The 26,883-nt window shown below is 48.2% G+C and overlaps 13 protein-coding genes across 13 annotated transcripts; 5 read left to right on the plus strand and 8 right to left on the minus strand.

The window, feature by feature from the left end:
- Positions 1-105: 105 nt before the first annotated feature.
- VTP21DRAFT_4573 (uncharacterized protein) lies at positions 106-1,761 on the minus strand (the record flags this gene model as incomplete). The annotated part of the gene is made up of 4 exons (XM_069394999.1): positions 106-368; positions 445-569; positions 668-1,209; positions 1,288-1,761. 4 exons carry the CDS (start codon positions 1,759-1,761, stop codon positions 106-108), a joined length of 1,404 nt encoding a protein of 467 aa, XP_069256181.1.
- Positions 1,762-1,928: 167 nt separating this feature from the next.
- On the minus strand, positions 1,929-2,300 carry VTP21DRAFT_4574 (uncharacterized protein; the record flags this gene model as incomplete). Its single annotated transcript, XM_069395000.1, has 1 exon — positions 1,929-2,300. The coding sequence occupies one exon, from the start codon at positions 2,298-2,300 to the stop codon at positions 1,929-1,931; it is 372 nt and encodes a 123-aa protein (XP_069256182.1).
- Positions 2,301-3,208: 908 nt separating this feature from the next.
- Positions 3,209-4,759, plus strand: VTP21DRAFT_4575 (uncharacterized protein; the record flags this gene model as incomplete). Its single annotated transcript, XM_069395001.1, has 7 exons — positions 3,209-3,342; positions 3,406-3,439; positions 3,509-3,713; positions 3,774-3,895; positions 3,987-4,073; positions 4,152-4,313; positions 4,394-4,759. 7 exons carry the CDS (start codon positions 3,209-3,211, stop codon positions 4,757-4,759), a joined length of 1,110 nt encoding a protein of 369 aa, XP_069256183.1.
- A 557-nt stretch (positions 4,760-5,316) lies between these two features.
- On the plus strand, positions 5,317-5,829 carry VTP21DRAFT_4576 (uncharacterized protein; the record flags this gene model as incomplete). Its single annotated transcript, XM_069395002.1, has 1 exon — positions 5,317-5,829. The coding sequence occupies one exon, from the start codon at positions 5,317-5,319 to the stop codon at positions 5,827-5,829; it is 513 nt and encodes a 170-aa protein (XP_069256184.1).
- A 277-nt stretch (positions 5,830-6,106) lies between these two features.
- VTP21DRAFT_4577 (uncharacterized protein) lies at positions 6,107-6,541 on the minus strand (the record flags this gene model as incomplete). Its single annotated transcript, XM_069395003.1, has 1 exon — positions 6,107-6,541. One exon carries the CDS (start codon positions 6,539-6,541, stop codon positions 6,107-6,109), a length of 435 nt encoding a protein of 144 aa, XP_069256185.1.
- A 309-nt stretch (positions 6,542-6,850) lies between these two features.
- Positions 6,851-7,375, plus strand: VTP21DRAFT_4578 (uncharacterized protein; the record flags this gene model as incomplete). Its single annotated transcript, XM_069395004.1, has 3 exons — positions 6,851-7,082; positions 7,147-7,227; positions 7,290-7,375. The coding sequence occupies 3 exons, from the start codon at positions 6,851-6,853 to the stop codon at positions 7,373-7,375; spliced, it is 399 nt and encodes a 132-aa protein (XP_069256186.1).
- Positions 7,376-7,513: 138 nt separating this feature from the next.
- VTP21DRAFT_4579 (60S ribosomal protein eL37) lies at positions 7,514-8,101 on the minus strand (the record flags this gene model as incomplete). The annotated part of the gene is made up of 3 exons (XM_069395005.1): positions 7,514-7,554; positions 7,645-7,882; positions 8,099-8,101. The coding sequence occupies 3 exons, from the start codon at positions 8,099-8,101 to the stop codon at positions 7,514-7,516; spliced, it is 282 nt and encodes a 93-aa protein (XP_069256187.1).
- Positions 8,102-9,191: 1,090 nt separating this feature from the next.
- VTP21DRAFT_4580 (uncharacterized protein) lies at positions 9,192-13,471 on the plus strand (the record flags this gene model as incomplete). Its single annotated transcript, XM_069395007.1, has 4 exons — positions 9,192-10,212; positions 10,291-11,093; positions 11,189-12,197; positions 12,285-13,471. The coding sequence occupies 4 exons, from the start codon at positions 9,192-9,194 to the stop codon at positions 13,469-13,471; spliced, it is 4,020 nt and encodes a 1,339-aa protein (XP_069256188.1).
- Positions 13,472-13,953: 482 nt separating this feature from the next.
- VTP21DRAFT_4581 (uncharacterized protein) lies at positions 13,954-17,406 on the minus strand (the record flags this gene model as incomplete). The annotated part of the gene is made up of 4 exons (XM_069395008.1): positions 13,954-14,979; positions 15,061-16,830; positions 16,938-17,073; positions 17,156-17,406. 4 exons carry the CDS (start codon positions 17,404-17,406, stop codon positions 13,954-13,956), a joined length of 3,183 nt encoding a protein of 1,060 aa, XP_069256189.1.
- A 1,534-nt stretch (positions 17,407-18,940) lies between these two features.
- Positions 18,941-20,116, minus strand: VTP21DRAFT_4582 (uncharacterized protein; the record flags this gene model as incomplete). The annotated part of the gene is made up of 4 exons (XM_069395009.1): positions 18,941-19,475; positions 19,543-19,612; positions 19,681-19,825; positions 19,907-20,116. 4 exons carry the CDS (start codon positions 20,114-20,116, stop codon positions 18,941-18,943), a joined length of 960 nt encoding a protein of 319 aa, XP_069256190.1.
- Positions 20,117-21,134: 1,018 nt separating this feature from the next.
- On the minus strand, positions 21,135-22,430 carry VTP21DRAFT_4583 (uncharacterized protein; the record flags this gene model as incomplete). Its single annotated transcript, XM_069395010.1, has 1 exon — positions 21,135-22,430. The coding sequence occupies one exon, from the start codon at positions 22,428-22,430 to the stop codon at positions 21,135-21,137; it is 1,296 nt and encodes a 431-aa protein (XP_069256191.1).
- A 1,001-nt stretch (positions 22,431-23,431) lies between these two features.
- VTP21DRAFT_4584 (uncharacterized protein) lies at positions 23,432-23,938 on the minus strand (the record flags this gene model as incomplete). Its single annotated transcript, XM_069395011.1, has 1 exon — positions 23,432-23,938. The coding sequence occupies one exon, from the start codon at positions 23,936-23,938 to the stop codon at positions 23,432-23,434; it is 507 nt and encodes a 168-aa protein (XP_069256192.1).
- Positions 23,939-25,138: 1,200 nt separating this feature from the next.
- On the plus strand, positions 25,139-26,347 carry VTP21DRAFT_4585 (uncharacterized protein; the record flags this gene model as incomplete). Its single annotated transcript, XM_069395012.1, has 1 exon — positions 25,139-26,347. The coding sequence occupies one exon, from the start codon at positions 25,139-25,141 to the stop codon at positions 26,345-26,347; it is 1,209 nt and encodes a 402-aa protein (XP_069256193.1).
- Between the last annotated feature and the right edge of the window lie 536 nt (positions 26,348-26,883).

Below are 26,883 nucleotides of genomic sequence, written 5' to 3' on the forward strand. Positions count from 1 at the left end.
TTAGGGTGGGTCTCTCCTGGCTTCCGCAGCTCTATGCATAACGACACCGAGTCGCGGGCGGGAAGGGTATCTCGTAAGAAGTAAAACAAGGTGGCGGGGCCTCCGCTATTTCTTAATCCACAGCCTTCGGTCAAGCATGAAGCGGATGATCAGAATGAACATCGATGAAAACACTGTAATTCCGCCCGTGAACATGAACATGGGCAGAAAATTCGTCCGGCCAGTCATGTCCAAGAGCAGGCCCGCGATAGGAGGCCCGAAAGCGTTCCCGAAGAAATTGGATGCATAGACCAGGCCGACTGCGGACTGAATGTCTTCGTGGCGGACCAGTTCGGCAACGACGACGGGATAGAGGGCCACAAAGCCACCTAGTGAAGAGGATAGCGCGTTGGTGTGAATAGGCGGTACATGGAGCTAGCCGAACCAAATCAACACAAGCCTTACCTCCAAAGATCCCATAGAGAATCACAAAGGCCAGCAGGGAGCTGAACGAGGTTGCAAGCGGCCAGACCACAAGCCCGATAATTCCGGCCAAGAAGCTGCACAAAAACATCGTGTTCACGCGACCCCTATAGATGGGCATCGTGGTGAGTGGATGGGGAGAGAGAGAGGCTCCATTGGGCGACGCGTTGGAGCTTGGTACATGAAATTAGAAAAGCCTACTTACGCATAATCTGCAAAGCTCCCGATGGCGACTCTCGCGGCCGAGTTGACTCCCGACATGATACCGGTTAAGGTGGCAGCGGTCTGGACACTCAGCCCAATGAACTGAGCATGGGTGGACACCATGAAGAAGGGGGTCAGGAAGCCAAAGGTGACGAAAAAGCCAAACACCAAGAGCAGAGCAAATTTCGTGTTACTCAGGATCTGCAGTTCCCTGAGCCTGCCGTTCTGTTTCTCGGAGAGCTCGACCGCTGAACGGTCGACAGAAATGATACGCGGCCGACTGAGGCAGAGGGCGATGGTGAGAAAGACAAACCCTATAAAGGCTAGGATGCGCAGCGCCCATTGATACCCGACCGTGCCAATAAGATATTGGAGAAGAGGGGATAAGGCCAGCCCGCCGAGTCCCGAGCCTGCAATGGCGATGCCCGAGGCCAATCCTCGCTTCTTCTCAAACCATTCGGCTGGCCCGCTGATGGTGGGGAAGAAGATAAAGGGTGCAGTGAGGCCGAAGAGGAAGCCCTGGGTGAGGTAGTATTGCCACAGCTTAAGGAGAGGAAACCACAAAGAGACGGGTTAATAATGGAAGGGGATCCCATTCTTTAGAGACAGCAGGAGAGTTACCTCGGTTGCAAAGCTGGCCAAAATCAAGCTGAGAGGCGAGAATACGACGCCAATCAGCATGGTCCACCGCCGCCCAATGCGACGCTGCACAGGGTGTACGATTGGCCCCAACAAGCACAGGAGGGCAGCAGCAAGCGACCCGATGATGGAGATTTGTAGGGTGTTGGTGTTGTTTACAAACACATGCTTTTGCAGATGCTGCTGCAGGACGCCCCACGAGTACACATAGCCAAACACAAAGAAGCAGGTGAGAAAGGCGGCAAGCACGATTAGCCAGCCATAGGGACTGTCGGGGGGAGCAAGCACCTCCACACCGGAGGCCCCACGCTCCGCATCCACCACAGTGCCTTCATCGTCCCTCGCATCCTGGGAAAAAACCTCTTCAATAGTGTTAGCATCATATGCGGGGGCCAATGGGTCCAGAGGTTTTGTCTTCTCATACGAGCTATCATGCGGCTCCCCCTGGCGCTCCATCTTCGTTGTCAAGAGAGAATTCGAACAATACGGTGAGGGGGGGGGAATGAAAAGAGAACAAAAGCGCTTTTTCTCAGGGGATAAATAAACAAGCTATATTTTAAACTCCCCAGGGAAGCGGATTGCGTTCTACTGTCCATGGCAGCTGGGATTCGTTCTTCCTCCCATCACGATAACGGAAAATAGTATACTCTGCCGTAACACAGCCGTCTCAGTGCAACCGTATTAATTTCCTTCCTTTTCAGTCCCGAAGGGGTGATGAGCGCACTAGTATCGGGGCTCCCGCTCTTTCTTCCGATGGCGGCCCTCTCCGATTGGTCGGATGGAGGATATTTTATCCCGTGACGGCTCTGAGCGAGCGAGGAGTCGAATCCAAGACTTGTTCCAGTAAATTCCTCTGCTCTGCAAAAGCCGGGCCCGGAAGCGGTGAAGAGAATATCTTCCCCCTTCCATCGGTCAAGTAGAGAGTGTTTCGCGCACATCCCAAGGTTCTCTGGGCCGTCTGCCCTTTCCTCTGTCTTCTTCTCGATATGATTCATCCAGTCGGGTTACTCCCTATCCTCTCCAATGGCGTGCCGGTGAGAAGGACGCTCTCCCGCGCCAAAATCGAGGGATAGTGAAATCCAGAGTGGAAATGGGCCCCACTATCTCGCCTGATTTCGAACCACCTTTACCTTTCCAGAAAAATCCCCGGAGTGTGGCCAGATAGCAGAGCATTTCCCATTGAAACTTACGTCATGCCCAGAATTAAATTAAATCACTCTAGACGCGTTAGCTAAGAGGGAGACTCGAGGAAAAGCTTTAACCATGATATTTTTAGTATGAAAATAGGGTTTATTTTCCTCAATTCTATTGATTGGTGGGGCAGTTAACACAAGCTTCCACGAGGAAACTATCGAGAGGCTTCGGGTGATCCTTAGCCTTTCTCTACGCCTTTATTGCCTAATTTTCTGCCGTCATGAGAAAGAAATTTTCAAGGTAGCATCTGCAGGTAAATGCTCTTTTCAAAACACCAGAGGGCCATCGGAGAAAGAGCGGCTTGATTGAAGCGGGTGATGGCATCAGTGCGCCGTAAAAGGCCTCGGGGGACCAGGCGTTTTCATTTTAAATGGCTTTCTCCTCTGGTTTTCGGCCCATGATAAGACAGCCCCAATGGGAATACTATGACAAAGGTGTATGATGGAGGATAGGCTTCCCTCCTGTGTGATTCTCGCCATAAATCATCTATCCGTGCAAAACCTTTGAAATCCGCTGTAGGCTTAAGCACCAGTCAAGCAAATGAACAAGGTGTCGGATGCTAGTTGAACTCATGACGTGGCGCAGTTTGTCTTAAATCATACAGGGGTTCGCCTTCTCACGGCTTTGGGCTAACGTTTTGCTCTCGATTTTTCTCGGAAGAGCAGCCAAGCATTATTCTCTTCAACCCCGTCTTTTTATTATAAAAAAAATGGAAACCTCTAAACCCATAGAGCCCCCTCTCTCAGTTGACTTGCCGCATCGAGAAGGCTTGACTACCGAGACCCATGACTGGACCATGGTACGCGCTGGGGATATCGTACGCGATCAGAAGGTGGTCGTCATGTGAGTTACTCTCTTTTTTTTTTGCCCTCTCTCAAGTCACTCGATGCTAATCCAACTTTTTAGCGACGGTGACCAGCCTGTCGAAGAAGCATGCGATGTACATTATTAGCCATTTTTCCCTTCCCTCGCTCTTACTTATATCTTCTTTTTTTTTGCTGTGTATAAGGTGCTTGTAAAACATGGAATTCTTTCTGCACCAGTATACGACAAGAATTCTAAGTCGTACGTTGGTATGTTCGACTATGGTGATGTCATTGCTTACTTGCTGTTGCTTCTTCATCGCCAAGAGGCTCCAGATCAATCCCTTGAGGTGAAAGAATTGATTCAGCATGCACTCAAGAGTCAGCCTGTGCCCGTCAAGTTGGCGTCTGGTATGGAACCATTTTCGGCGTAAGAGTGAATCCATGCCAACTTACCTCTCATCCCCATAGATCTGTCGCGTAAGAATCCATTCTATTCGGTGTTCCCGGAAACGCCTCTGCTTCAAGTGATTGAGGAATTTTCATCGGGAACGCACAGAGTTGCCGTCATGGATGGAAATGGGGATATTAAGGTAATTTCTTTGCGCTGGACATATTTCAAGTCGTCCATAATACTAATCCTTGCTGGGGGGGTGGGGTGGATCACCGCTATGATTGAATCAGGGCATTCTGTCGCAGTCGGCTGTCGTTGCCTATCTCTATAAAAACGTGTCGAAATTCCCTGATCTCTCGTCGTATATGAACAAATCAGTAAGGGGCTCGGCTGCTTTCTTTCTACTTCCCAAGTGCTAAGGATCAAGCCATAACTCTCTACCTTTCGGCGATTAGATACACGACCTCTCGCTTGGCAAAGCACCCGTGGTCAGTGTCCAAACGGATCAGCTGGTACTTAATGCTCTCTCAATTATGAGTGAGCATGGCATCTCGTCGCTTGCAGTCGTAGACCCGTCCGGCGTGTTGTTGAGCGCAATCACCATGACGGATGTCAAAGTAAGGCGGGGAATTTTATCAATGGACCTTGCCAAATCGGCCCACTAATCTACTTTTCAACCCTACCCTATTTATCCTAGTATGTCATGAAATCACATCATCATTCGCTCCTTTGGTCCACCTGCTTCCAGTTTATCTCCCATGTCCGTAGCTTACAAGGCCTTGAGAACGGGCAGGACGCCTATCCAGTGTTTGACATTCGACCCGAATCCACTCTGGGATTTGCCATTGCAAAATTGGTCGCCACTAGGGCACATCGTTTGTGGGTCACCGAGCCGCGTGGTCAGGTCATTGGAGTTGTGAGCCTGACGGATATCTCCAGAGTATTTGCAAAAAGCGCCGGGTTAACCGTGCCTACTGGACGCACCAGCGGCAGTGGCACAGGATTGAGGGAGCGCAAGGGAAGTTTGGCTAAAGGTTCGAGCCTCGGACTGGTGGGCATGTGAGCCCACACCTCCCCAAGGCATGCCAAGCATGGGTGATTAGGGGAATTGCCACGATGGCACTAGTGTAATTTTTGTCGTTGTTATGATTTCTCTCTTTTTCTTTGGCCTCCTCTCGAATTCGTGTGGTATCATGTATCATATTTTATTATTTTCTGTCTCGAGTTCTTTTTTCTTTATTTTTTTCTTTTAACTCCTATTTCTGATTTCTTTTTTTTTCTTCCTTTACCTTTCTCGCCCGCCCTCTTTCCCAATGTATTGTATTATGGTGTCAAGTAATCCTCATCCGCTTGAAGGTGGTGGGAAACCCCACTTGAAACGCAGCAGGAAGATGAGATGCTTTCAAACTCTAATGAGTTCGAAAAAACCGTCAGTGGGCTCAAGATGAGATGCGGAGATCGATTCCAATGTCTGGGTCTGCAAAATTGACTGCAAATGATGGGTTCTATCGAATCAGTTGATACCATGACTTCCAGCGCTTACTTGCCCGCTTGTTTGCCCGTTTGCTTGTCCTTTTTCTTGTCCTCTCCGTCCTTCATGGCCGCCATCCCATCCAGCCCATGTATAAGACGGATTCCCCTAGCAAAACTATGGACCATGCCTCAAGAAACTCGGCCACCCCTAGGGCCTCTTTCCCCGTGGATACGCTAAATGGTGTATCCCAATCGCCACGAATCTCTCGAAGCCTCCACCACCGTTCCATCCCATCCGCTTCGCTTGCATCCGAGCGAAGCCACTCGCCTGTTTCTACCTTGCGTGTTGCCAGTCCATACAATCCCATGTCTGCCACCGCTACGCAAGCATCCCGCACCGACACCGAATTCATGAAGAGCACGTATCGCTTGGCGAAACTCCCGGGGTTCCCTGTGAAGCTCCGATGCATCCACTGCAAGAATGTGGTGACAAGCGAGGTGGTGTATAGAAATGGGACCTTGGTGTGGCTGGTCGCATTTGGACTGTTGCTTCTGACGATAGTGCTTGCGTGGGTGCCTTTTATATTGGACTCGTGCAAGGATATCGAGCATAAGTGTCCGCGATGTGGCCGAAAAATCGCTCGACAGAATCGCATCTAGTCCCCTCCGCGCGGTGTCAGCTTGCTTCTTGAACAGGGTGCCAGTGGCCTCGTCACTATTTCCTATGTATATTCTTTAGACTGGATTCTATTTCTTTCCTGGGGAGGGCATTGGTTGGGCAAGGGTTCCATGGTCGCAGGACGGATTGATACCTACCTCTATTTATATAATGTTCCATAATCTGTTTCGTTTGTCTGCTATTCCCGCCCATTTTATCTGCTTGAACAATAATAGTATATTTTATTGCCCAATATGTGGAGTGGAGGGTCAAATGTGTTCAAAACTCGATATCGAGCATGATGAGATTCCATTTCCATAGATCCTTTTCTTTCTTTTTCTTCTTCTCTTCAGTGTCCCCATCCTGCTTGACTCCTTCGTCCCCTTGTCCTCTTTCCGTAATCACCTCCTTCTCCTCCTGTTTGAAGCTCCCAAGCCATAATTCGGTATCTTCTTCGAAAGATGAGGTCGTCTTTTGGGGATGCAACCCCCCCTCACTTACAGCGTCGAGCAAAACATCCACTAAATTGGCCGCATTCCGTAGATTTGGCTCGGCTAGACTAGAGTGACGAAGAGATGAGGCTATTGTGCGCGATGGCGTCAAAAATATTCGCTGGTTTGTCTGTGTTTGGATGTCTTGATGGGGCTGGATAGGACAACATAAAGCTAGAGTGGAGGTAGTGGAAAAGAGAGCGATCGCTAGTGGAATTTTCATTGTATGGAATGGTTGAGCTTAGAAAGGGGGCGACGAGGAAAAAAGGATACTGATGCGAAGAGCTTAGAGAAGTTGAGGAGTCCCTAGGCCGTGTTGGCCATCACTTTTTATTATGGCGCGAGCACTGATGGCATCAAAAATCCCGTAACCCAATCCTCCTTCTATTCAAGACATGTCTCATACCAAAATTTATCAATTTTTTAACAATTAAGTGCGGCGAGATAATCCGGGATATTTAAATGGATAGGTGCATGACCGAGAAGAATAAATACAAAATAATCTCGCACCGATCCCTCTTCGATTACAACCATGGGCAAACAAAAGCAAGCGCCTGCAAAAGGTTCCAAATCGAGTGGAGGCGATGACAGTGGCAGTGGTGGTAAGAGCGGCGGAAAGCTCAAGGCCGCAAATAGCATAAAGGTACGGCACATTCTTTGCGAGAAACATTCCAAAATTATGGAGGCGCTGGAGAAGATTAAAGGGGGTATGAGTTTTGATAAAGTCGCTGAGCAATACAGTGAAGACAAGGCAAAGCAGGGAGGTGAGTACTCGTGATCTTGGATAAGCGTTGAGTAAAAAGAAGCTGAAGGCTATCTGTGAGGTAGGCAGCTTAGGCTGGATGGCAAGAGGATCGATGGTCGGCGCGTTCCAGGAAGCTGCATTCGCACTCCAACCAAGCACTGTTGGTGAGTATGGCTGTCACTCGCCCATGTCTTTTGATTTGTTCTTATTCTACCCATTCCATTAGGGAACCCCATCTATACAAATCCGCCTGTAAAGACGCAATTTGGCTACCATATTATCATGGTTGAGGTGGGTGTTTTTCTGTTTTGACCTTACGTTTCTCCCCCACTCTTGATATTCCTCCATGCTCATATTGCACCTTCTTTTTCTAGGATCGAAAGTAAGCTTTGTGTAAGACAAGCAGCGGGATAAAATAAGAGAAATAAAAGATTGTTTTATTAAAATATCTTAAGCGGAGGAGGAGGCATTCTTCTTGACAGCTTGGGTTCCTGTGGAGGGAGCATAAATCAATAAAGGGTTCCAACGGCCGTTCCATCGTAATGCAAGAAATCCAATCTAAACATAGATCCTTTACTTACCCTCACGGAAGCCATTCTTGAACCGGCGGCTCACATTCCTCAAGTAACGCATGCGGCCAGTTCCAGTGGTCTTTCTTCTCTTTGCCTTCTGGCCCCATTCATAGTGACGCAGCTTGGCGGCAGGGTAACCGCATTGAGCGCATGTCTTCTTCTGTTTATGGAAGGAGCGGCGCCCGCAGCGAATGCAGAGGGTATGCGACTTGGTGTGACGTTTGCCGAAGCTCTGGGTGCCCTTTGTCTATTGGGGAACATATGGAAAAACCAGGAGGGGTTAGCAAAGATCTCCAGATCGATCGCGATGGATGTCGCGCAGATCAAAAAAAAAGTAATCTTGAGATGCTTATTCGAGGTTGACAACGGAGGCGGACACCTCATCGTCACATCCTCGAATAAACCAGGACAGCAGAACGAATGCCATCCAGGGTGTAAAGGATGGATGGATGGATGTACTCACCATATTGTTCGGGTGGCTCGACCTCGCGTCTCTTCTCTGTAATTCAGGAGGAAAAGTAAAAGGAAGCTAGGGGAACGGGATTGTCTTACGGGGGTGTGGTGGATTAGGTTAGAGCTGCTAACCTAGCTCCATCCAATTTATTTTTGTCCGCGATCCGCCGTACCGAATTTCTTTTTATAGCTTGAAGCTTTCGCGGTTTGTTTCCCCGTTGTGAGCATATACTTTTTTATTCTCGTGGAACAGGCCTACAACCGGAAGCTATATTGGGATTGTCAAGGGCCGCGACAAGCTTCTCTACAGAAGTCCACTTGGCATACAAGGAGCAATTGGCAAGGTCCATGGATAAACAACTGTAGCCATATTCGACGCGAGCAAAACCTAACCTAGTAATTAAGCATTGACCAATGGGGCCAGGGGAAATAAAACGAAGAAAAAAAAAGGGTGCGGAGGTCAGAGAGGGTTTGGAGTTCTGACCACCTCGCATTTGTAACTTTAGCGTTCCTTTCTGTTCTCCTTAGGAATCATCTGGCTATTTCCCCCCCCTCTCCTATCACCGTCTCTGTTTTTCTGTGCTGCCGACCCCAGAAAACATCATCCTTTGCCATCATTGATTCTCTGCCCCATCCATCCCCCCTTCATCGCCTTCCATCCGCCTGATTCTCCGCGCCCTCTCTTTGTTTGTATTTTCATCTCTGCCCTCCTCACCCACTTTCCTTATTTTTCTATACACGCAAATACAGATTGGGAGGAATCCTATTTATTTTTCGGGGTTATCTTTACGCAGCTTTTCACAATATCCATTTTCCCTTATATCCCATTTGTCAATCTCCATTTGGTCCTCGAAGCAACTTTGCCGGTTTTCCAAAGCATAATTCCGATTTTCGAGATCCATACTCAGGCATATATGTTCATCTAAGAATACGTAGCTAGGTATGCACCGCAAGATGGGATGATGGAGGGAGGGACCCTCTTGATGGTTGACAAATGCAGTTCTGATCATCACCCGATCTCAGCCCGAACCTATTACTCATTCTTTTTTCCTTTGCTTTTACTTTTCCATCAGGGAGTTGGAGTTACATACAGGACATAGACTATGAGCTATCGTAATAGTAATGGCTTTGAGGTCCTTCCTGAGCCTCAAAGCAACCGCTATTCTACACAATCAAGCAATGGCGACAATGAGGCTCGCCGGCGCTCGCATCGAAGGTCAAAGCGGGAAAGTGGCCGCATCGTCCAGTTCCATGCCGATACAGTAGATAATTCTGGCCGCCCACAGACAGCCGCACGTTCTACGCTGCAGCGGCAACGCTCATTGACTAGGCCCGAGCGCCAACGAGCACGCGTGCCTATGTTGCGTGAAAGTGTATCGGGTGCAGCAGATCTACATCGAGCACAGTCAGTATTTCGTCGCCAGCCTACAAATGCCGCCGGCGGGGCAGACGAAAGCGCAGGAGCAGGAACAGTTGTCGAGGCTCCAGAAAAACTAAAAAAGAAATTTCATTGTCGCCCGTGGACCTGGTTTTCATGGGTCGCTACGTGTTGTTTCCCCAGCTTCTTCCTCAGATCGATTGGAAAAACAGACCCACATATGCAACAAGCATGGAGGGAGAAAGTGACCCTCTGTTTGATCGCACTCTTCTTTATGGGCATTCTCGGGTTTCTTACATTTGGGTTGCAAAGGTCTTTGTGTCCCGAGAACCGCTCCTCCTTCTCATACACAGTCCGCCATGACAACGGCACGCTCAGTCTCTTTTTTCGGGAGAACGTCACAGTAAACGGGCAGCTGTACGGATATCCTCAGATGACCACATTTTTGGCCAAGCGCGGGATCACGCTAAATGGCGACTTTAAAAACGTTGATATGTCGGGTCTCTTCGACGGATCCGACCCGAGCTGTCAGGAGTATGATAAATTTAGAAGAAATCTTCCCGGCAACTGCTCAGTGGTCAATCCCATGGGAGGGCCTCCGTTGCAGACGCCCAATGGAGCGTGTATCAGTCTTGCCGAGCTACAAAAAGAAGTTCGCCCTCTTGGAGTGCTTTTCTACGAGTGGGAAAACTTGGCGAAAAACAACCTCGATCCAAACCCGAAGTTAATGGTGCTAAACAACGCAGGTAAATAAGGGTCATCTAATGCACATTGTTCTTTTCCCTCTGCTCACCCCCCCCCCCCTCCTCTGCTCTATTCAATAGTGATGAATATGTCCAGCTACAAAATGGCTAACGACCCATACTTTGGCCCGGCCATCGATAAGATCATCCAAAACAATCTCGGCAAGGATGCGACCGCCAGTTTTCTTGCCCACCAGGATACCAAGAATGCCATTAAATGCATTCAATCGCGTTACATGTCTGGTGTTCTTTCGAGCGAAACTTTTGGCTGCTTCGCCTCCAATATCATCATGTACGTGTCGCTCGCGGTGATTGTGGCGCTGATTGTCGTGCGTTTCGCAATGGCCGTTGCGTTTAGTTGGTGCATTGCCCATCGGTTAGTGAAGCCGGGGGGGAGACACGGAATGCCCTGGTCTCGCAATGGCAATAAGGGGCATATCCAGCGGAAAAATTCATTTTACGACATGAATGCTCCCAATCCGGTGGTGGATTCAGGCGTGTCGGTGCGCTCGTCCTTTTCAATGAACGGAAGCCCGGCAAGTCTCGCCAACAAACAGCCCCGCCTTAGCCAAAGCACGGAGCTATCAGCGCAAAGCCAGGTCTTGGATACAAAGCTCTACACGGTCATGCTGGTCACCTGCTATTCCGAGGGGGAGGAGGGTCTGCGAACCACTTTGGACTCACTCGCAGCAACCACCTATTCCCCCAAGCACAAGATGTTCTTCATCGTATGCGACGGAATTATTACTGGTTCGGGGAACAGCAAAAGTACGCCGGACTTGGTCATAGATATGCTCACCTTTGAGGATGGTATGCGGGATCCGAAGCCGTGCTCCTACGTTGCTATCGCGGATGGTGAGAAACAACACAACATGGCCAAAGTGGTAAGTGTGGCGGCCTATTTTTCTATCGCTACCTTTTTAATTTCCACTAACCAACCCCCTTCCTCTCCTCCTCTCTCAAATCCGTAATCAATCAGTATGCCGGCCATTACGTGTACAATGATATGTGGGTTCCAGCCGTCTGCGTGGTCAAGTGTGGTTCTCCTGCAGAGGCCACGGCACCTAAACCGGGTAACCGTGGCAAGCGTGACTCCCAAGTCATCTTAATGGCATTTTTCCAGCGCGTTCTGTTCAACGACCGCATGACCGAGCTTGATTACGAAATCTTCTGGAAGATTACATGGCTGATGGGAGGAGTCACTCCTGACAAGTTCGAGATTGTGCTCATGGTCGATGCGGACACCAAGGTCATGCCGAATTCGCTCGACGCTATGGTTGCCGCAATGGTCAACGATGTAACGATCATGGGACTATGCGGGGAGACTCGTATCGCCAACAAACGTCAGACATGGGTAACCATGATCCAGGTGTTCGAGTACTACATCAATCACCATTATGCAAAAGCGTTCGAGTCCGTGTTCGGTGGCGTCACTTGCTTGCCCGGGTGCTTCTGCATGTACCGAATTAAAGCGCCCAAAAATGGCGCCTGGGTTCCGATTCTGGCTAACCCAGACATCCTGCTGGAGTACAACCAGAACGTGGTCACGACGCTTCACGCCAAGAATCTCCTCCTGCTTGGGGAGGATCGTTTCCTCTCCACCCTCATGCTCCGCACCTTCCCCAAACGACAGATGCTCTTTGTTCCCCAGGCAATATGCAAAACGGTGGTCCCCGACACGTTTAGCGTCCTTCTTTCGCAGCGCCGAAGATGGATCAACTCCACCATCCATAATCTCATGGAGCTGGTGCTCGTCTCCGATCTCTGCGGTATCGCATGTCTCTCCATGCAGTTCGCCGTGTTTGTCGAGTTGGTAGGCACCATCGTGCTACCCGCCGCCATCACCTTTACCGGGTGGCTTATTCTCTCCTCCTTCATCATTGCGCCGCAGACAATCCCGCTGCTGCTGCTGGCAGCCGTTCTAGGATTACCTGGATTGCTTATTGTGATCACGACACGGAAACTTGTCTATGTTGGCTGGATGTTGGGTAAACTCTCTTTTCCAATCTTCCGTCTTCGCTAAGACCAGTTGGGATATTGGGTGCTAACATTTTTTTTCCTTCCTTTCTTTTTAGTCTACTTGCTCGCATTACCCATATGGAATTGCGTCCTTCCCATCTACGCCTATTGGCATTTTGATGACTTCTCCTGGGGTCAAACCCGAAAAGTTCAAGGCGAGACTGGAAAGGACGACCACGGCAAAAAAGAGGGCGAGTTTGACTCCTCAAATATAGCAATGAAGAAGTGGGAGGAGTGGGAGCGTGAGCGGCTCGGTATGCAGAAACCTGCGCGACCCTTGACAATGCGTCAGAGTATGTTTGTGGATGCGTTCGGTGCGGGCAAAGGCGCCGAGTTTTTGACCTTGCCGGGAACGGGTCCAGGCAGCCTACGACCATTGTCCCACACATATAGCACCAATAGCATGCTGTTGACGCCTGAGATGTTGAACGGTGGGATGAATGGGCTGGGAATGCAGCCGGGGCTAGCAGGTGTTGGCGGCATGCCCACGACAAACGGTGCCAGTGCCGGGCGATACGTGCCTTCACGGTCCCCACGACTTGCGAGATCCGGGGCAGGTGAGCCGGGCGCGACCGCCTCCATATACGGCGGGCGGATGAGCACATATGGGGGCGGATTGGCCCCCTCGCTCTTTGGAAATCGCATGAGTACTTATGGCGGCGGTTCCTCCCCCTCGCTCTTTGGAAACCGAATGAGCACCTATGGAGGCAACTCGACCCCTTCGCTCTACGGAAGTAGAATCAGCACCTATCTCTCCCCTCGAAATCCTTCGCGACTCTCCGTCTTCCCCGCCAGCCGCCCGGTGGTAAGCTCGGCCAACGGGCGAACCAGTGCTCTCATGCCCGGTATCCCGATGCACCCGATGCCCTCGCCGGTGTCCTCCGACGGCGAGCCCCTGGACCACGCGACATCCCTTACCATCGGCAATCACCGAAGAAACTCTCGGACGATGCTCCTCAGCTCGCCCACCGGTGACGATGAGGATGAGTCGGGACCGCTGGAGGATGAGCCGCTGGACGCCAATACCAGCGTGGGCTCGATGGGCACGTGGGGGCCGCCGCCCTCCGTGCAGGGACCCTACTCTAGTTATGATGTGGAGAACACCTCCTATGATACCTCGTCCACCTACTACAGCAGTGAGGTCTATACTCCGGACGGAGTGGGCGTAGCCGTCGACCCCTCAACCTACTACCACCAGCATTACGACAATGGCCGGCCAACGCCGGATGCATCCAGGAGATAGTAATTCATGATTTTTTTTTTGCTTTGACATTTCATCCACTTGCTTCCTAGAGTCATACCTCCGCTTTCTTCTAAAATTTAACTCTCCTCTTCGCTCCTAATTGTTCATACCTTCTTCCCTCTATATATTCTATTTTATCCTATTTTTATTAATTTTTTTTTCTATCTAAAACTGTGAGGATAACCTCTGTTTGTTTCTATTTTGTTATTCTATTTACTCTACTTATTATTCCTTAGCTTTTTTTTTCCTTCTTTTCATTCACTCTTTTCACTCTTGCCTTTCTTTTCTTTTGCCTTCTATCTGTAAAAGATTTACTTTTTGAATCATCCGAATATATATAATTTTATATAAGAAAAAACAATCATATTTTCAAAAAAGGCTGTGACGTTTGTTTGTACAAATATTACAAGAAATCTGGAAAATATGAGTTCGTGTGTCAGGAGGTATTGCTAACTACAAAAAAAGGAAGAAGAGTAAAAGGTTCAAGCTAGGCTCTCGCCGAAGACCCCGCGGTAGAGGACGCGGGTGCATTCCTCGTAGAGCCGAGGGTTGTGGTCGCCGAACATCGAGCTGGCGAAATTGATCTCGCCAAACCGCGTCAAATCGTCGCACCGAGTAAGCACCACGCGGTATCCTTGCTCCGTGGTGGTGGTCGTGGTGGTCTTCGTGCTCTCGACGCCTGCGCCGCTCTTGGCGCTGGCCTTGGGGGGCGGTGCGGGCGGGTGCGAGGTGGGGTGGATCAGGACCGGGACCCGCTCCATGATATAGGCTTGCAAGGGGGGATAGAGCTTCTCGCTCTGCATCTGCGCGCGCAGTGTCTTGATCAACGACCAGCAGAAGTCGCGGGTGTGCGCGTCCTCATCGTCTTCATGCTCTTGCGTGGAAACAACGCTCATCTCGGCCTCTCCACCGCCGCCCTCCATCTCGACGGGTGTCGTGGTGGTTGATGTGTTCTGCGCCCTCTTGCGATACAGCCCAATCGCCTTCCCGACTGCCTCACGGGCAACGGCGGGCTCCGCCTCAAGCGCCGCGGCCACGCTCTTGAAGTCTCGGAGCATCCCCAGGGAGAGGTTGCACACCACGTCGTTGCCGTGGCACACCATGGTGACCAGGCCCGCCGTGTACTTGGCCAGCTCCCAGCTGGCAACACACGGGCACCCATACGCGAACACGTGGACGGGTCTCCCGGGGGGCAGGCCCGATTCCATGCTCGTCACGAAGCCCTGTTGAGAGCTGTTAGGGGACTGCGGGGGGGATGGGGAGGTGGAGGAGAGGTATTCGCTGATGGGGATGGTCCACTGCACCGCCATGAGGGCCGCCACTCCTCCGCCCAGCGAATGGCCCGTAAGGACAAGGCCGTAGCGGGGATAGGCTTTGAGGCCATCTCGAACCGCCTCGAGAACGCTGCTGCGCGCCCCCGCAAGGACCTTGGCGTTGCGGAGCATGCCAGCGTGGGCATAGAACTTGTGGCCGCGCAGTTCCAACTCTTCGGACTCGCAAGTCAAATCCTATATGAGCAAAAGAAAGGGGGAGGGAAGGTTAGCCCGTTCTTGGCAAATAGCGGGGATAAGATGAGTTCCAGACATTACCGTCAGCACATCACTCAGGCCAAGTGTCCCTCTCAGGGTAAGCACAATTGCTTGGGCCTCATGATCCACCACCACATAGTAGACGAGGGGGTGCATTCGAGGCGAGTTGAACGCCGTCTGCTCCAGGAACGACGAATGGAGCACCTGATCGATGCGGATGTGGGCATGGTGCGCAAACGAATGATGGTTCGGAGGGTACACGCTCTTGGGTAACGGGTGGGCCTTGCCGAGGCCAAGGATGGAGAGCAGCCGGTGGCCGTAGGCTGCGGATGAATATCGCATGAAGCGCGCGATGCTCCGAACCAGATGCTCACGCGGATAGAGATGCTCTTCGGTGCGCACGGCGTTCGTGATGCTTCGCGTGACGCTGCGGAGCGAGGTGATGGACTGGGTGCGACGACGGCCGTGCGAGGAGTTGGACGGAGGGGGCGGGAGCTGCTTAGACGCATGCGTCAGCTCTCTCCCGGCGGAGTGGATAGAGGTGTCCGGGGGGCGATCCCTCGACTTTTTCCGCTGGGTCGCAGGGCTCCCGTCGGTGCCCGCTCCCACCATGGAGGACAGGGCTTTGGGGAGCGGCGGGAGCTTCCCCTTTCCCTTCCCCCTACCGGGCATTTTGAACGCCCCCAAAAACGGCCGCCTCTGTTTCTCCGGGGAGGACTCGTATCCCCGAAGATGCTCCTCGTCCTCGTCGGCCTCCTCGATTCGCTCGCGCATCTCGTGGATGGACTCCTCCGACTGTGTCAGCGTGGTGGAGCGAGTGTTGGTATCATCCGCCATCGAGGAATACTGCTCCCGCACAATACGCTTCTTCGTCAGCTTCTTTGTGACACTGGAGAGGATGACCTTGAGTTTCTTGTCGGACTTGCGCGTAGAAGTCTTCAAGTTTTGGAAGTCGCTGGAGTTGCTCGTGCTGTTTCGACTATGGTTGCTGGAAATCGCGAGCTGTTTCTTGCGGTTCTCGGCGGTGGGCACGTCAGGCAACTCCTTCGAGTCGATGGATGACGAGGCGGAAGAGGGCGCAATCGTGGAAACGGTGGGGGTGAGGGAGGCTGAAGAGGATACTGTCGAGGTTGGGTTCAAACTGGCCAGATAGTGCTCCACCTCCTCTTGCTCCTGAGTCGCCATCACAACCTGAATGTTGGGCTGCCACTCCAGCCCATCGCGCAATTCACCTCCGTCGCGCATCGAAGCGAGGGCTAAAAACTCCGACTGCGCGGGGCGAATCTGTGTACTCTTCACTTGGTAGGTGCGCGTCGTCGTCACCACCTCATACAAAGGGGCCAGTATGGCTTGGACGCTATCGATATCGCCGTTATTGTTCGCAGCTCCCACCGATTCGCCCAGAATGCGTTCGAGCTCGCACAGCACGTCACGCTGGTGGAGGATATCAATGGCCTCGGGGACCTCAGAGCCATTAGTGGATGAATCGGCAATCGGCGCCTTGCTACTCTCCTCCTCCTCGTTGGAGGAGTCGAGGGGCGTGGTGGTGGTCTCCTCGACAGCTTCTCTCTCGGTGACCACAAAACAATCGAACAGAACCGTGGTGCGCAGCTGCTTTTTCGTGCGCCGATGCGTGACCGCTTGCAAGCATGCAAAGGTAATAAGTGCTTGGGTCACTGCTGCGAGGATGCCAAGGCTGCTTTTTGTCGCCAGGGTTGCGTCGTCAATGCTAATTTCGCGGCGCACAAGGCTAACGAATGCAGAGATGGCGCGTGAGGTATCGGTGCTACCAAAAAGTCCATCGAAAATACGCACTGATTCCTCTGCGGCCTGCAATGCGAAGGGGAAAGATTAGAAATGCATTTTGGTTCACAATATAGGACCATTGGGTACAGTTTAGCAAAATCATTGTGAGAAAATAAAACCATAATTCTTACCCCAAATCCAGTTTTGACAGCATTTGCAGTAAGCTGGATGCCGGTAATTGCGAGTAATTCTGCCAAGCTGAAGCTGTGATATATCAGATAGCTACCCAGGGTCGTGTAGTGGTCTAGCACTTTGAGGTAAGGATTTCTAAAACATTAAGAGGAGCAAAATTCAATTCCATGAACTCACTTTTTTTCCAAAAAAAAAATGGAAAATAAAAAATACGCACGATGAGCCATCTTCGGACGGATTTCCCCTATTCAGATATTTTGCGGCTATTATTGCTGACTCTAATGCCTTTCTGCCGATTCCCAACGAGATGCTTGTAGAGAGCTTAGTCGCCTCCAGCAGAGCCTCAGTTATGAGGGCCGAAGTGCGCAGTGACACGCGGGTAACAATCGAAAGGGAGGATATAAGCGAGGCAATATTTTCTGGTAATAGGTATGGATGTTCAGAGGTATTTCTTAGTTGTAATGCCATGGATTAGGGTGATAATGGTGAACTGTTCTAAAGAAATGAAAAGCACCACTAAATAACAAAAAAAAGTGAATTCCTGTGGCTCATTTTCCAAATCGAACCAAATTGCATATCTACTCTTTCATGTGGATAGGTTCAAGTTGTTGGGGAAAGGGGGTATTGGCCTCTTCCAAAAAAAATTCAAATATGACATATCCACGGCGTAGGGCCCAATTCGAATCATGATTCTAGGATCTTTTATTCTATTTCATCCATCTCTTATTTAATAACTATTTAAACAACAGATACTAATCTGACCCCTCCCCCCTCTTTTCCCTCCCATCAACGAAAAATAAAATAATCCCATAGTAGTAGGATTCAATAAAATAAAATATAGAGTTATGACCGTGAGCGTATAGATTTCACGATTAGCCGGCTTCCATAAACGCATTATGGTTGAGGCGTCAAGTGAAAAGCAAAAATAAGGGATGTGACTACGAAATTTACCCATGCCTGTCTAAATAAAGAAACATTTCACACTTCTTGCTGGACTTGCTCAATATTAAGGGAGTGGATGCCTTCATAGCAATGAAAGGGTATTTAATCCGTGAAAGTGGTGTGAGATCCCACCCTAATGACATCCCGGTACGTTGACGTACTCTATAACTGGAAGATAGATTAGGGCATTCAATATGGGCGTGTGAGTGAAGGACCGAACTAGAAACAACCTTAAACTCGCCTTCGTATAGATTAATTTATTGCTGCAGCTTGAAAGCATCGCCAATTGTTCGAGGCCTAATAAGAAAGAATAAATATCAATTGCTTCTCAGTTTACAAAATATATATATCACTGAAACCCAGTTTCCCTATAGCAAAATTATAAAGATTCCTCTAAGAGTTGGGAAAATGTATAGCCGAGTTTTTATCTTTATCTGCTTTTTATAATTAAGTCAAACTCACCAATTATTCAGATTGGTTAATGCAAGCAAAAATATGAATGGGAGCGGGTCCAAGTACCTCAGTGTTATGACCAACCTTTGTATAAAGGGTGTACTTAGTCTCGAAAAATCTTTATCTTTGGATACATGCTGCTGCCGAGAGCAAGCAACACCGGCCGAATTCGCAAGGCAAAAAGGATGCTCCGTTTTTAATCAGTCGAAATTCTCACCGAAAAGTGCCTAGCCATCCTACCCTTATAGTGGTGATACTTTTCTGGGCTGGCGCCTCCTGCCAACACGAGCATACCACATTCATAGATAGAGACTAATCAATGTTTTGTTTTAATTATAAATCCATCTTCGTGAATATATAAATAGAAAACAAGGTGAATAACAAAAACCACCTAATATCATACATGAATATATGCATATAAAAATTGTCACAAACAATAAAAATAATATATATTTATATGAATGGCCCGTATTTTATCATCGCCAATAGACCTTCCCCATTTGGCGGACAGCCTCAACGTCACCAATCGCGTTTTTGGTTCCAAAGTACATACCCTGCCATCTAATCTCAATTAGGTTTCCATCGATAATCACGCCAACCGTCGTGATTATAATACGAAATCTCTGTCACCGATTAAGGAAGGTACTTTCTGTTCTCCCAACGAAGGCATAAAGCACTCAGACGCCGGAGAGGCTAGTATGGGCATGTCATCGTGGATGAAATCCACGGTCTCGTTTTGGTCCTGTAAATGGCTCTTGTCCGACAGCTCCCTACTGTCGATCGACTTCGAGGACTCTTTGCTGTTCATATTTGGGATATCCTCCGCACGATCTGAAGGGAAGGTTTCTTCAACTTTTTTACGGTAATTGTGAGCCGATTCCCAGAGGTCGCCAACCTCGACGCTCGTGTTCAGGTCAGCAAAGGCGCGGCAGAGAGGGCAAAGAAAATTAGAGTGGTGCACTAAAAGAGGGCGAATACATCTGAAGTGGAAAGCATGAGAACACGGGGCTATAAAAATGGCTTGGAGAGGGCCAATGGTATAGAGGCAAACGCAGCAGTCGAGGGTTCCAGAGGTAGACGATGAGGGGTTAATGAGATTAGCGGGATCCATTTGTTTGAGGAGATTTTGGAATTGCGCGATCCTAGGAAACACGGGTTAAAAATAAATGGTGGAGCGGAAATCGGGGGAAAGTCTGTTCAAGCTCTTACTTGTAGGAGTTGAGTTGATCCTGGTGATCCTGTTTAACCTCTATTCTTATTTTGACGCAACGATAGACCTCTGATAAATTGCGAAGGGGTCAATACCTCTGGCAACACAACCTACAATCTAGATTTATTGATGGGTACCTTCAAGTCCCCCTCTGTAGTCTACGCCGAGCCGGATAATATCCCCATCTCTGATAGGAAGGGGCTTGCTTTCGGTCTTTGGAGGAGACAGGCGAACGTGATTTAAAAAAGTGCCAGAGGAAGAGCCCACATCTCTTATGAAAAGCTATGAAACGGAGGGGGTGGAAAAGGGAATCAAGGACATGAGCATGAAGGAATGCATGTGTCAATTACGAAATCAACTCACATTTCCTTGTTCAAGCCATATCTCGGCATGGTTGCGGGAGACTACTTTACTCCGGAACATTACATTGTGATTAAGGACGCGTGCGAAACGGCCAATCCGGATTATTGCACCGGATGTCAACTGTTTCTCAATGGGGTCAAAATGAAAGGCAGGAGAGCCATCTGAATGCGGCACAAGACGCAGAGACAGCTGGCCGCCGCTAACCGACATTGGGGGAGCGAGCTGAAATGCAGACTTAACGGGTTGGATTCAATAGGAGGAAACACGAGCAGAGAGGAGGGCAGGGCCAAACAAGTTAGAATACCGCCGTAAGTGCCACCGCTTTCTTCTTGTGGCTCCCCTAGCTGTTTCTCCTCGTTTTATGCGCCAGAAATCCTCACCTTTCTCCCCCTGACCTACCAACCGCCATATTAGGAAACAAATTAAAAATTCTAAAGCAGGGGGGCAGGCATAGTCACGGCTAGCCTGTTCCCTCATGCTCTTCCTCTCCCCTCTATTGCCGATGTTTTGACCCTCGAAATTTGGCCTCTTTGGACAAGCTTGACAAGGATTTAAGCTGGGCATCTGGTTTCGGCCATGCGCGAATGTTTATTTTCAATTACCTCTCCTCTGATCTCGCACGGCTTTCGGTGGCTTCAAAGGTGAAATGAACCCGTTTCTTTTGGTTGAATAAAAAAACGCCTGGCGACGACACTTATCGCCCGATGCTTTGATCTTTTTGGAGAATATGGCCCTCAGAAAATGCTTAGGTTATGAAAATGACCGGTATTACTCGTGGTAAAGTTCTTTGTACGAAGAATTCAAATACTAGCCCTCTTAGGATAAGATAACAAATCCAAACTTAATAACCAATGGTAGCTAAATTAATGATTCACTCTCTTTTCTGGGGGGTGAGGGGGAAGTCCAAAAAAGAAGCACATGGACGCTAATATCCCATAATAAACAGGCAATTTTTTTGCGCGTTAAAGGCTCTATCGAATACCAGTCAACTTGGTGGGATATAATAACGTGTCAAGGCCTTTCCTTTTATAACAAAATGACACAATTTTTATTGGGACTTTTCAATGCTGTATATAGCGGAAATAAAATAGGACCTAAAAAAGAACACAGACCAGTAACGAAAAAATGCAGGTTAACATAGGGATTGGAGGAGAGGAGTTTCCGAAGGTAATAGAACAGTAGCATCTAATAGATAACATAAGTATAAAATATACAAAGGGAGATTCACCTAATAATGATGATGGTGATGGTGATGGTGATAACCTCCCTTACGCCCTTGCTTTTGGTAAATTGTATTATCCCCTGGCCCGCTAGCCTTTGTATTTGTATTTCTATTTTCTGCGGTGGACGGGCTCGAGTTTACCATGGCGTTGAATAGGGAGATATGGTCTAGAAGGTTAGCACCATTGAGAGAATTATCGATGATACCACGCTTCTCAAGCCGATTTCTGTACCAGTGGCGAAGGTAAGCGCCCTCCGGACCTTGTTTATGGAAGCTGGAATTATCGCCGGGGCCGTTCGCCTTGGTATTTGTATTCTTATTCTCGGAGTGCTGCGGGTTGGAGTTGACGGTTGAATCGAGCAAGGAGATGTGGTCGATGATTTCCGCGTTGCCTAGCGAGTTATCCAATATGCCACGCTTGCCAATCGTATCTGGCCCATCATCCACTACCTCCTGCTGTAGCATCTCTTGAACCATACGCATCCGCTCTGCCACAATTTCCTGCTTATTCAGCCCTCCTGCCACCTTTCCGGGCGCGGAGGAGATTGTGTGAGGGGCCGCTAGAGGCTGAGCTTCCTCCGCCAATGCTCTGCGGATGTATTGGAATGACGGATTCGCTGGGACATAGACGATATCACCATTGGGGGTGGCGGCGGGATAAGCAGGGACCGCCATTTGGGCCCCGTACATGCGCAAGTTTTGGTTGGCCGGGTTTGGATAGGCCACATAAGCAGGCTCAAGCGCCGGACGCTGGTAGTAAACGGGTTCGATTTTGTGCTCCGGTTCGTGCTTGTGCTCATGATAATAGTGCTCATGGCCTCGCCACCCATGGCCGTGGCCCTTGTAGTAGAATCCCTCGGGCCCGTCTTTTTGGATGGACGAGTTGTCGCCGGGTCCACTGGATTTTGAGTTGGTGTTGGCGTTGTCGGTCCACTCGCTCTCCGAGTTCAACACGGTGTCGAAAAGATCGAGATGGTCCAGCACGTGCACGTTGTTGAGCGAGTTGTCTATCAGCCCACGCTTCTCTCGCCAATTGTGCTTGTGCTTGTGCTTGTACCTTCCTTCTCCCAACTGCTTGGAGTAGATTGTATTGTCTCCAATCCCATTGGCCTTGGAATTGGTGTTGCGATTCTCACTGGTTTGAGGGTTGGAGTTAACTAAGGCGTTAAAGAGCGAGATATGGCCAAGAATATTCGCATTGTTGGCGGTATTGTCGAGGAGCCCACGTCTGTGGAAGGGTGCAGTGTGAGCGAGGGTTAAGAGACAAGAGAGCGCAAGGGTAGTCGCAATCGGTGTTTTCATTTTTCAAAGTCATACATTAATATCTCATAAGGATTTCAATTAGAGCAGAAGATATATTTAAAAATATATATATATAAAGACTATATAAAAAATATATACATGGATTCGTAAGGCACCCTTCCCCGAATATCAAACCTAATGGCTCAAGACTGATGTCGAAGGAGTGAATCGTGTCTAAAAGATGCCGGGCCTTGAATATATAGTTTCCGGTATGAGGAGGGGCATTCTTGAACTTCTCTAGCTCCTCTCCTCAGCTTTTTCCTAAGCGCAAGGAATTCGCTAAAAGCTTTCTGTTATCTAAACCGGTATGAAAGCAAGCTATGCAGCGCGTCCACACTTGTCCGACTGCTCCATTCATTTGCTGGATGGGAGCTTCTTTCAAGGGGAGGGAGGAGCACGCTCTCTGCATATTCCTCTTCTCCATCGACTCTACTTTCCTAACTGGGGTCTCGGGCTGATCTCGGAATGTTAATTCCGGGTAAATGAAGCCCTAAAAGGGCTATAATCGATCTGGAGCCAATGGATCTCGACAGCGAGGAAAAATTCCTCGCGCCGATCGCAGCCTTCGAATCCTCGGACCAAACTTAGCCTCAAGGCCGAAATCGATGGAGGAAGATAAACTTCTGAAGAAACTGGGAAGGTTTGCATTGAGTGGCACTGCAATCCGGGGAAATGGAATGCTTCGTGGTTAATTTTAGCAAGTCCATTTTTCCTATATAGAGGTTAAAGATAAAGATCTCAAAGATCCAGGGCGACTTAGAGGAACAATTCGAAAGCTACTAGCTTCTCTAGCATATGACCCAAACCGTCTCTCCATGAATCAATGTTTTATTCAAAGGACATGGTGGGGTGCTCCGCACTCATAGTCAGTAGTAAGACGAATTGAATTGAAAGTGAATTAGGGCTATTAAGTTGACAGCTGGAAAATAAAAACACATCCACGATATTCGAGAAATGAAAAAAAAAAATAAACATTATATAAACTGAGGTGAAAAAAATACTCAACACAAAAACACTATTATTCCTTCGATGAATAAGCCGGCTAAAGCAACAGGCGAAAGCGAAAGGCTCGATGCTGCACTCAGCTGAGTTGCGGATGCCAACGAGTTACTAACACTCGCCGTCCTGATGGTTCCCATTTCAGTGCCGTAGCCCACCCCTCCAGTACCCGTCGGAACATTTACTGATGTTATACTTGCACCACTATTTAAGGCCGAGGTGGAAGCGGCATTAGTTCCAGCCGCCAATTTTTTAGTCCCTTGCTTCGTATTTTTTTTATCCCCGTCGCCCCCTGGTTGTCCTACAGTCTTTTTGCCGTTGTTGCCCTCTAATTTTTTCTCATTTTTTTTCTCGTTGGGTTTTTTATGTTCATTCGGAGCACCTTCTGCTCGTCTCACATGATGATGTTGAGGAAATGAAAGGGATTGAGTAGCAGTTGTGGACTTGGAAAAAACGAACAGCAACAAGCTTAAGATTGTAAGTAGATATTGTGATCGGATGTACTTCATTTCAATGCGAAACAAAATGAGGGTATTTGCAATCTGAAGACAAGAAATAAAATTAATATGTATTATTTTGTTTAAAAGAGTGTCAATTGGATACTAAGGATCCAGAAAAAAAAAGGTATTCCTTTGGTTTACTTTTAGCTTAATTGAGCTCTAATTTTAAAGATTTTTCATATCCAGTTTTATGCCAACTGTAATAATCATTTGCAATTACATGCGTTCATGAGCCTCTAATTTAATCCACCTGGTAAGAAATAGTTATATTGCTTCTGGCCTACGGCCACTCTGCAAGCCAGCCCACGGTCAAACTAAAATTGCATTTCTGGCTCTCTTCTGCAAGCCTTGCGCTTACATTAAGATTCGCAACTAGGCTTTGCCCATGAGAAGATGTCAGCGGGAAAAGAAATGAACGACTGGCTTGGCAACCCTTATTTCTATCTCTCCACCTTGAGCAACAGGTGTCTCCAATAATAAAGAACGTTTGAAAAAACAACACCTATTATTCCCAAAATATACCCATAAATTAACGATTTTACCTATTGGGATAGGTGGGATAAAATCAAAAAGAATGGTTGGCTCGGAAATTATTAAACCCTCTAGACCTTAACTGGTCTTCGCTTTAACGATAACGAGTACTAGAGCGCTGTATGATGTTGGCTTTCAAAAGTCTCTGCTATTGAACATTGTGAGAGCAGGAAGCTGGGTATCACCATTGTGAGAATATTAGCATGTTGCAGAAGTCTCTTACGTAGTGCTTTGCCGATTTCCAAACTTCTACATATAGGATCGATTTTGAAATCTTCTATATCATGATATCGACACAAGTAATGATAATATTGCTAGAGTAATTAAGCCGGGTATATGACTAAGCCACAGCAAGCTCAATGTCCTCTCCGAGTTGCACCAAAATGCACTTGGGTGCGATGATTGTGTCATAATTACAATTTTATCACAGCCAACGCATCCGAGTTTGCGACAAAAAGGGTTATTTCGCCTGGTCTAGCCGTCCAATCGAGGATGACTACTTAAAAGAAAAATCTGGCATGATTTCTGGGATAGTATTTAGAAATTCTTTTTCCAGAACATAGCTGGGCAATCGAGCCAATACCAAATGTCTTGCGGAGGTATTGTCCAATGCCAAGAGCCAATCTGCAATTCAAAAAAGCCTATTGTTGAGTCAAGCAAAGTGAGTAGGAAACGGTAATGAGCTGTCGTATAAAAAGCTCATCACAATCCCCTGCACCATTACACGTGTTGTGGCATATAGTGCATTACCTCGCTATGGCAAGACTGATAACGCTGTTTCTTTTCACATTGTTATTCAATTTCATCGATGCAAAATTTCCACAATTGTCGCTGCCCAAGACGACTGGCCCACATAATGTCGGAACTATTTCTACCGAGTTACTCGACGAAGCTCGATCTGATCCGTATGCCCCCTCTTCCCAAAAGCGTTCCCTTATGATCCAATTCTTCTACCCCACCAACACAACCAAGGGTTTCAAATTGGCGCCGTATATGTCTGCCGCAGCCGCACAATTCTATAATCAGCTTAGCAATCTGCCCAACAATACATTTGAGCAGTTCCAAGGAAGGTCCTATCTCGGGGCTCCAATCACCACTTCCAAGCTTCCAGTAGTGCTGTTTTCTCCCGGCATGGGAGTGTCCCGATTCCTTTACACCGCTATGGTGTCCAATCTTGCCAGCCAAGGTTATCTTGTGGTCGCCTTGGATCATCCATATGACGCAAGTATTGTGGAATACCCTGACGGCCGTGTGGTGCCGAGTGCATTTAATGCAAATCAAACTGTCGATGATATCCTGAAAGCAATGGAGGTGCGCTCTCAAGATGTCAGGTTCGTCTTGAATCAGCTAAGCCACCTCGCTAGCAGCAAAAAGATTCCCGGACTCAGTGGACCGATTAATGTTGAGCGCGTTGGGATGTTTGGTCACTCTTTAGGAGGCGCTACCGCCGCAAATGTGATGCTGAATGATTCTAGGATTGCTGCAGGTTTCAATATGGACGGCTCATTTTTCGGACCTGTCATCAACCAAGGGCTGGATAAACCCTTTGCGCTCATGGGCGCTAGTGATAACGGTGCCTTTGATGATGATTCATGGAATAAGACTTGGGCAAACCTACGCTCACGCCGAACAAGTCTCGTTCTTGCCAACTCAAGTCACTTCACTTTCTCCGATGGTCCGATCTGGACTGCCTTGCTAAACGCTTCAAAAGTGGATGTACCAGAGGGAATCACCTCATACATGGGCAAAATCAATGGGCTACGAGCTAACACCGTTACGAATGCCTATATCACTGCCTTTTTCAATTCTATTTTACGAAATACTAGTGAACCACTCCTAGAAAAACCTGATCCACAGTTCCCCGAGATTATATTCGATCGAGTATAGCCTCACATATTTGACTATTTTGTTAGAAGCTGTTTACTCTGTAATTTATTTTATGGATACAACAAATTCAAGATGTTCTATATTGCCTTCTACGCACTTCATAGTAGGAATGAAGCCTATTGGTTTTATTAGTGACTACTCGCGCGATCATCAGCATTCTGAATTCATATAATAAAGAATGTACTTCTAAAATTGAATAATGGCTCATGATATAGATGATATCGTGTTAAGTGGGCTATACTATAATTATGCTCATCTTTCCCAATTACATGGTTGTAAATTATTAGCTTAAAAAACATGGAATAGAATTGAGAAACAAAAATATGATCAAATAAAGCACATAATATAATATTTATAAGCTTGGTAAAATCTATTATTTAAATTTGAATAAGAAATTCGAGTAAAAGATCAAGAAATTTCGAGCCCAAGGTTAACAAAGATTAATGCATTGCAGATGCTTCTGAAATAATGATTCTTCAATTGTTGAAGAATCATTATTTCAGAAGAATAGTCAGATGAATTTGGAGGACATTTCC

The sequence above is a fragment of the Calcarisporiella thermophila genome (genome assembly GCF_041956535.1).
Source record: "Calcarisporiella thermophila strain CBS 279.70 unplaced genomic scaffold VTP21scaffold_2, whole genome shotgun sequence".
NCBI lineage: Eukaryota > Fungi > Calcarisporiellomycota > Calcarisporiellomycetes > Calcarisporiellales > Calcarisporiellaceae > Calcarisporiella > Calcarisporiella thermophila.